General features: G+C 42.5%; 1 protein-coding gene across 1 annotated transcript in view; it reads right to left on the minus strand.

Annotated features, from left to right (window-relative positions):
• LOC105272450 (putative dipeptidase NECHADRAFT_87110) overlaps positions 1-9,591 on the minus strand; it is a 145,945-nt gene that overhangs the window by 11,438 nt on the left and 124,916 nt on the right. Inside the window, exon 5 of the mRNA XM_011314600.1 lies at positions 8,963-9,095. Coding sequence (XP_011312902.1) covers positions 8,963-9,095 — 133 coding nt within the window. The remainder of the gene's footprint in view (positions 1-8,962; positions 9,096-9,591) is intronic.

Genomic DNA, 9,591 nt, shown 5'->3' on the forward strand with positions numbered 1-9,591 from the left:
CGTTTGGAGCAGATATAATGGTGGTCAGTCCATATCCTCCAGATCAATGATAGCTATTTTCGTTAATTCTTCGATCCATATTTTCTTCTCGTAGCCCTTCACATAAATTTTTGTTGTATTTTTCCCCAAAAGATTATTGAACCGCTCCTTCAGTTCGTTATAAGGAATATCTCCATCACTCCATTCAATACCATCATGGTTCCCCGTGCACCAAGAATTCATTTTCCTCTAGGTGTCGGACAAACAGCTGTACGGGAATGGCGGTTTGAATAATAAATTGAACTGCTCGAACGGATTCATCAAACGTACCCCTGCTAACTTCTTTAAAATAAACTTATTATCGTCTGCCTTGAACCCCTGCACGTCAACGAAGAGCGCCATGATGATTATTCAGGAAGTCGTTCTAGAATTGACTGCACTTCAGAATTAACTGTTGGAAACGTGTTCGTCACAGCATAAATACTCATAAAAATGCTTGTGTTGCATCGATTCAGTAGACAAAGCACTCGCAATCTGCATCACTCACAATACCAAACATTCCGCTGACAACATAATATTAGGCACGTTCCCATTGTTCCCGCAATTGAATTAATCATTCTGGGCATAGGGTGACCTTGAGAGAAAGAGAACGTGCTTTCGGCACGTTCTTCTTATTCTAAGAATAGGATGACATCATAACCTTGATAGTGGGTCATACACCTAGGCTCGCGGGAGTCTGGCTCACCCCTCATACGCCTGCCAGTTCTGGAATGACTTGCAGTATGTCCAGAACCGGCACACCCTATCTACTAGCATTTAACCCTTTTTTTATTTTTTCTGCAGAATTTTATTGTTATACCGTGAAAAAATATTTCTACCCTCTGTATATGGCTCTCGCAGTGGACGGTTAAAATACGCCTTCGATAATTTTTCATCATCATTTATAATGATAGCCATGATGAAATCGATTTCTCCTTCATGGAATACGGAGATGGTGTCCTTGCTTTCTTTAAGTTTCTACCGGCACGCTGTACAAGAGATCGGCGTGGTGTGTAGCGTCCCACTTGCATCTTCTTTCCGTGTCAATGGTCTGAATGTATTCGAGTATAACTGCGGCTTTCCTTTGGTACATGGTAGACACGATAGCTACAATAGCTTTTGCGTCGTAGCATCTAAAAGCTATACGTGTCTTGAAGATTCTGGGGTGCTGGTACTGAAGGTTCCCTGTGTTCTGTATAAAATAAATACTGTCTCAGCACATCATTATACAATCGCCACTTTTCACGAGATTCTTTGCAGATTTTTAACTTTAAAATCTCCAATGATTGAACATCCAGACAACTTATAACAGCATTAGGGGTTTGGACGAATCGTTGAAGCTCACTGATCAATTCGATTTGAACATGATGAGCATCGTTCGTGGAGATTTTTTTCAATTTCTCCACGCTATTTTCTGGTACAAGCATCATTTTCCGTGCCATGTTCCATCACTAAATATATCATTTTCAATTTTGAAAATCTGTCCAGAAACAATACCATGGTAAACAAAAGTATGGTATAATGAACGAGTCTCCGAAAACGATGAGTTGCATATTCACAAAGAAATTCTCCATTATTGTTGACTGCATAACGTGAACTAATAATGCATGCTGGAAAAGTTTGTGCTTTTACAGGATGTGTTACGATTACCTCGACTTCTATGTGCATGTGCTAATCAAATTCCTTGGAAGAAAAGCAGATAGGTATTATACCACAGGGTGGTTGTCGTTTAGGGAAATCACAGTGAAAAGTAAAAATTCAAAGGCTTCTATATCGTGAGCACGACGAAAATCATTGAATTACACATGCAGGGAGATCTTCAGAGGATGCAACGAAGAGAGGATATCGTTTAGATAGTTATTGGGAAAATTTTGCGCACAATACCAAATATGCGTATCAAGTTCACATACGGTTTTGGCATAGTTCTCCACGGTGTTTCAAGTTTAATGGAGAAGCAAAGAGATGAGTCATATGCATACATTAAAGAATCTATGAACTGTTTGAAATGTGGGAATCCTATTTTATTCCCCAAAAACTTTGTTGGAAATATTCATCAGCAAATATTCATTGCCTTGGATTCTCGCGATGCTTTTTTCGGTGTATCCATATATGCTAGAAATGGAAATATTCATTATCGTACATCGCACTGTTCATGTAAGCAACGATTGTTGCGTCATATGTCCTAATAATGATTGTGGTGAGGCAGAATTTTATTCCCCCTGTTCCTGCTCTCTATATATTTTATAGTAGGTTCAGAAAAATACTGTAGGGTAAGTTACGCTAAGCTTTCCGCCACCGTTGGGCATACCATTCCTCCCAATATACCCCCCCCCCCCCCCCCCGGCAAGAACTCACTCACGGATATCGCTGCTCCTTCAAGGACCTGCAGCAAGATTCACGAACCCTCTGGACTCCCCCAAAAAAATACACTAATATGCCGAAGAACCTACGGCACCCGAAATAAAAGTTCAGACTATGGAGTGAGAATGATTGATAGATATCACTCGTGCTGTAGGTGCCCTGCGAGGCACTTGGACTAATGTCATTAGGTCATTGTGAGAGATCCGTTGGAGGATAATTTTGAGCGATTGTCAAGAGTTGTGAGGAATGATTTGAAAGAACATGTGCAAGAAATTTTGAAGACTATTTTGTAGAAGATTAGTGCGAGAAACTTGTGAAGATTTTTTGAAAGTCCATTCGAAGCAGATTGTTATGGAAGAACTTGTGCCCCAAGGACCGAGGGGAGAGGATTGAGGAATTGAAAAATGGCCGTCAAATGTGGTAACATTGAGAAGAGGTTGGAGTGCTCCGCAGTGCGGTGGAGACGGCAGTAAGGTAGCGGTGTGGCGTACTGACTGGGTAGAGTCAGTCGAGAGAGCCAACACTCCAAATTATGTCTCAGAGAGACACGTCTTTGACTTGCGTCCAAAGCGTAGAGAGCGATTTAGTGATCTAACTTCTCAACCCTGTAAAGGGGAGAAACAAACAGAGAGCAACCGTCCCTTCGTTCGGGAATAGGAGGAAGAGGACCGATAGCGGTGAGTGCACGGTCTTAAACCGTGAGATGGCCACTTCTCAATCCTGAGAAAGGAGAGAAAGTCCAGGTAGTACAGAGTGCGTAGGATTGCTAGGAGGTAAGGCTAAAGGAACTAGATAGCTAGCCAGGTAGTTCTGCGCTCAAGGCAAGACCGAGCACGAACTGGTCGAGAGAACTCGCTTAGGTGTTTATATAGCTGCCAGTGCAGAGTGGGAGAAGCGTCGTGTGACGTAGTCCCAAGTGCTCCCCACTCTGGTATTCGCAGTGCCACCGTACGGGAATACGACCTAGGCCCCGCAGGTAATATAGAAACACTACCGCGGGTAGGTAATGTAGCGAAGGCTACAACGTTACAATCTCCACGTTTGTTTGAGGGAAACTAACCGCGGTTACGGTGTACCACGAAGCACATCGCACACAATTTTGAAAACTGGCAGATAAGATGTATATCATATTAGATGAATACGAGGACCGTCCACACGACAGGGGCAACCTCGACTTGATTATTGTAACTGGAACCTGACAAAACTGAATGACAGTGCTTACTTTTTCCATTATTTTTTCTTCCGCAACACAGAACTAAATTAGTTAATCGTCACAATTGAGCATTGGCCATCAGCATTGTGGGTCAGGCCAATGGTCACCTCGTACTACTTCAATAGGTCTGTAAATGGAAAAAATAACATACAATGACGGTGCAAATAAACGCCAGTTTTAGTTGAAGATGTAAACGTGTAGAGAAGGGGGCGGAAGTGTTTCAGAAAAAAGTCTAAATCTGTAATGTGACCACAAAATTGGTGATTGTGGCATATTTCAATCGAACTTTAAAGAAATGGTATAAACGATGGGTTATCTGGAAACCAGTCATCAAGATGAACAACTGTTCCCGATTGGACGGTACTGTTATTTGATAATTTTTGGAATTACTTCATTCAGAGTAAATGCGTTGAGCTGCGACATTCTTCAGCTACCGAGAGACCGCCGACCTGACTGGATGAGAATGAGTCACACTCTCATAGGAAAACCTGAATTCAACAAAAATTACCATTGAAAGAATGAATTGGAAGAATGATTCATAACAATCCGTTTGGTGGAATGACATTACACCGAGCTGCCATGAAGGGGCTATTATTAACGGATTGGTGTTCTACCGAACACGTCCTCAGATTTTCCGCACTTGAGGTAAAAGCTCCATTGTCTCCAAAACTTTACGGGCAGCACGAAATCGGGAGAGGGGTCTATCATATCAGGGGTGACGATATGCATTTTGAGGCGTGATGCAGGGATACCCCTGGTGACAATCTCAATGAAGACTATATGATTCCGGGTCCGTTTCTAACGGGATCCTTTTCACGTATTTTCTTTTGTCTATTGAACGCAGGGAGCCAGTCATTTAAACAAACCTCCAATGGTAACAGCAGATAGGAGCAGCTCCAGAGAATCAACGAGATTAGGAACCTAGAAATAGACCACCTCAACCACGGGTTCCCAGATAGCGACACAAGAGAAGGCAGGCCAACAGGGGCACGTCGACCGCGAGTCCCTTCCACCATTGATGACAGGGAGCTGGACGGGATCAGGCTTCCAGGAATTGGCACTATTCACGCGATGATTTCTTGTTATCCAAATAGGGGACATTTTCAGCTTCAAAGGGTCCATTTGCTACGGCATTTTTCTAATGAAAAATAGTTATCCATCACTAAAGAAGCCCCCCAATTTATCGTCCATGGACGTCAGAAAAATACGTAACTATTTCACTTTAGACATTAGCAGACCATTAATTAGAGAAAGGCCAATGCACGAGTGTTCCATCGAAAACTTCTCCCGCACCTGGGGCAAGGACGGGTGATACCAGAGTGAGGGTACTCCTTCTGGAAACATTGATTCTAAATACATTGTTAAACATATGAACATGCTGCCCACCACACCTCAAAAAAACCTTCTGTGACCAACTACCAAAATGCTAACGGCCGTAGGCGAGTAACAGCAGAACGTCAGTTTCATTTTATTTTAATCTCTAATCCGGACTCTTCAAGGTGGTACCCTACTCGTCATCCAGTTGACTCTCTAAGATCCGCCTACCAGGAAGCAGGGCTACTCTCGAGAGATCTATGACTGGCCCTAACCGAACTGAAATTAACCGAATATTGTGCATTTCTCCAAAATCCATTTGAATATCACATTTCATTCCAGTATCACAAAAACTGAAAGTGTTAGATTTTATATTTTTAGTTGAAAAATGGAGAAGTATATTTCAGGTACTCTGGTTAGTAATGACAATCAAGCAGCCCTTCTCAACAATTACTATTTATCTACGAATTATTTGCTTCACATGACTGGATGAAGTTGTTGCTCCATCAGAGTTGTCGACAAACATTGTATTTATTGAATACCAAATAAGTTATTGAACAGAAAATAATTGTCGAGAGTGACTTCTCAACATGAAAGCATAAAAAAATTGCCTGCCCAATATTGCTGCCTATTTCGAGTGAAAAAATGATATTTATAATTCAAATTTATGAAAAGTTGAAAACTGCTCTTCGATCTCACGATCGCCCTCTGCCGGTATCGGTGGAACCAGAGCTCAAGGCAGGAGAAAAATTGAATTAGAGCAGATAGTTTCTTCAAGTCGATGAGGCCCCTCTCCTAGCTCTCACTAACGAACCTCGGGAGCCGTGTGAGTCCGATGAGACCAGGTTGCCCAGCTCTCCTCGTTACGTGAAGTCGTCTGCACGTATTCAGTAGAATCCGGCGTATTCAGCATCGTCGTCTTTTTTCTTCAAGTGGTTTCCTGCCTGGTGCCCAGTTGAACCTCCAAGGGGAAGCCAATTCTGCAGAACCAGCTCTTCTTGCCGAGACAGGCTTTATCCTGACTGTCCAGCTCAGGGCTTTTTTCACCAGCCAGCACAGACCTGGTCAATCACTCAGCGTACAACTGAGTTCATCCCGAGTCTGTAGCTCAGCGATTTTTTATACCTAGCAACACAAAACTGGTGAATAACAAACTGGTTAATCTTGAATGGACAACTCAGGCCTGTCATCATCAGCAGCACCGCCGGAATCATTACCTCATCATCTGCACTAGCGCTAGAGAAGCGTGTGTAAGCGCTGTCACCTCCATCAATGCTAGAGGAGGTTGCATATTTTTGGAGTTCTCCGGAATCAACGACGTGGAAAAAACGCCGGGGGATGGCTTCTTCCCTTCTGCCGTCTATTTGTGCCACCGTAAGTTAAAAAACACATCAGCAACATCTACACTATTCTTTCCTACACTTTATCCCGCCTGTACTACCGGTTTTATTTTAGACTTTTGCCTTTGTCTGTATTTCAACTAAAGTGTAACACATTAAAATATCTGTTTAACGGGAAACTTAAGGGAATCTTTCTCTTTAGATGCTAATTCTTCATTTAAAAACCATTCAGTACTTCAGTACTTAATACTAGTGAGATTTATCAGATCCTTTCTGCTCCGGACACCACCTCTCGTGACTAGTTAGGATCAAGTCGCCTGAACGGTTCACCTTTTGCTCAATATTTCGACCCATCTAGCTACCCATCTTGTGTCCACAACAACCTTTACATTTTTGCACTGAAAGACCGAAGTCAATTCCTTCGTTTTCGCAATCATCACCGGTGTGGCTTTGACTGACACTGCCAACAATCCGATTGAGTGGTGGCCGTTTTTGTCTCCTTTCCTCCTCCTTTTAATTGCTGAAAACCTCAAGTTTTTTTCAGATGATAATTTGTAACGGGATTTTAGGAAATCCCTCACATTAAAATCGATTTTTGAATCCCTTGAACTAAGTTTTCTGCTACCTCGATCCTCCTCGGAAATTCCTCGAATTGTCGAAGGGTGTGAGGACTGGGGCCCGAGTGCTTGGAAGTTAGGAGGCCTGGAGGCAGGCACCAGCACAGGTCGGACACGTAAAAACATTCCCAGTTCCTCTATGGGACTTAACTTCCTGGCATTCAGCATAGGAATCATACTGGTGTATGAGCGCTCCATGTTAGATAGGGCGGGCATTCAACGGCTGGTCATTCGGAGGTGTTGTCCAAAGAGGTCAGTGGCGACGTTTGAATTCAGCCCGCTCCAGGCGAAGCTATTGTCAGGGATATCCACGCGACGGCGAGCGCAGCACATCCCGGCCCACGGCAGCCCACCCAGCCGTAGTCGAGAATGGGGGGCATCGAAAATACTGCCCAGATTGCCTACTCACTCGACAGAGCCACTTCGGCTAGCTCTCAATGTGACCCACTGGCTGCTTTCTCTCTTGAGCCCTTGGTAGGCTCCCAATGCCCTGGATTGGTCGGCGGTGTATCTTTTACGGATTATTACATTCTGCTCTCCACGATCTAGCATTCTGAGCAACCCCAGGCCTTCCCGCTTACGTTGCGTTTGTCACCAGCTTTTAGCTTCTCGCGGGTTATGTCTTCGATCACCGGTTGCTCGTGTCTCCTTTAGAATTTTATAACTTTTCGGATTCTGTGTTGTCGCGAGGACAAGTTCCAACCCCATTCATCCTGTCTTTTCGTGCTCTTGTTTTCCGGATTTAGGATACATTTTTCGGATTTGTGTGGTTTATGGACCTCGGCTGAGGCAGGACACCCCACCTCCCCGCCCTTGTTTCGGTTCTCTTTGTTTTTGTTAGCTTTTGGCCCATAAAAACCTCGCTGATGGCGGCATTAATTCGGTTGGACAATTAGGATGCGAGCATGTTAACGGGCGAAGGTAATAACTATCCTTGATCTCCGGGACGAGATCAGGAATAGTGTTACAAATTTTCTTTAATTTCGTTTTCCTCCGATCTTCTCCCAGCCACTTGCGCGATGTTAGCTCGGATTGTTGTAACAATGCTAGTTTCTTGTCGACTAATAAAAGCACACTATTCAACCAGTAGAAGGTTTGTTGGCGCGATCCTTTGTTCTAATTCCTACGAAAACCACCGTGGTACACTGCATTATTTGGTTGGACACAATACCATCCTTTCTTCTTTTGGCCTCTATTTTGACGTACCTCATCATGGTCAAGTTAGTCCTTGGCAGTCACTTTAAACGAACGTAATGCGCTGGGCGCAACACAAGTCACATCGGGTAAAAAAATGGGGTGGCCATGAAAACCACGATCTCATATTTTGCACGCATGAACTTACAAGCTCTACATGACAAGTCCACAAATGTCCCCTTCAAGATGCCCTAATTTTTAAATGGAGGATTTTCTCATTGCTTGGCCCCCTCCAAGATATTTGGATATTTTTTTTCGAATGGGATACCCTATTGAGGATTACATGATTACTCAGTCAAATCAAGTAATCGAAGGAGATAGGAAAAATGTGGTGGAGCAGAAGGAAGGAAAGCCGAGTTTGGAAAGAAGTTTCAAGAACAACTGTTTTACCGATAATGTAAAAAAGCGACGAATATCAATTCACATTATATCTAACACTACACAGTGAGTTATGGAAATATGTGATCATGGATATACTCTAATCAGGAAAATTAAAATGAGGTGAAAACGAATAAACCAACTGTGATGTATGATGCATGAAAAAACGAAATGAATAAATATCAGATTCTAATTGATTCCATCAGTTATTTTAGGTATTAATCACTTGAATTGTATTGCTATCTTGGTCTCGGTAGCGCGCGGGCAACGTAAGAGACTTTTTCATGGAACCCCCAAACAATACTGGAACATTAGTGCGACTGCTAAGGTTAATAAACGTTGCTACAAATATTTTCAATCAAATTCATATCGTTATCCTGTAATTAATGGGTAATTCTACTACCTTCTTCCTGCAATTAGCTTTCATAGAAAACGGGAAATTTATAGAGCATTCCACATCCTGGGACGTCTCAGGAAATGATTTTATAAATTTACTCCCTTCTTCACCCCTAGTAAAAAATACTCACCCCTTACTGATGTGACAAGAGTCAGATGTTGTGCGTTCATTTCTGCGAGTCTGCGTATAACATCAATTTGTTCAAGAGATAGCTGAACCGCGTTGAGTTGGGCTGCGCCACATGGCACATATGCGGACCAAAACTGAAAGCAAACAAGAAAAAATCATCATTAGATACAAAATTATTTGGAAAAACCCATAGTCCTGTAAAAGGCCTAAAATAATAGAATGCGACGTTGATGGAAAATATGATATCAATTGTTCTTCTTTCGCTGTGTTCGTAATGAAGGAATACTCTGTAAAATTCAGTTGTAATTGAGCACACGTCCTGAAATGAGGGGAAATGGAGAATAATAGAAACTGGAGTTGATTATAAAAGAATTAGAAAAAAAAAGATATTTCTACTCTGACTCTGTTCATACACTAAAGTATACCAGTTGTGTAACGTGACATTTTCACGGTGAGTGGAAAATGCCCATTACCTTCGCCCTACTTCCCCTAAGCCTAATAAACCTGCTAAAATTTAACCAAATGGGCGCCAGGTAATTTTTAACCGGAATTACCAAACCGGAAAATTCTGTAAACCTAAACTTAACTAATCTCGATATTCGTTTGATCGAAAATCGTACCTCGAAATCC

This window comes from Fopius arisanus, unplaced genomic scaffold, assembly GCF_000806365.1.
Source record: "Fopius arisanus strain USDA-PBARC FA_bdor unplaced genomic scaffold, ASM80636v1 scaffold00178, whole genome shotgun sequence".
Taxonomy (NCBI): domain Eukaryota; kingdom Metazoa; phylum Arthropoda; class Insecta; order Hymenoptera; family Braconidae; genus Fopius; species Fopius arisanus.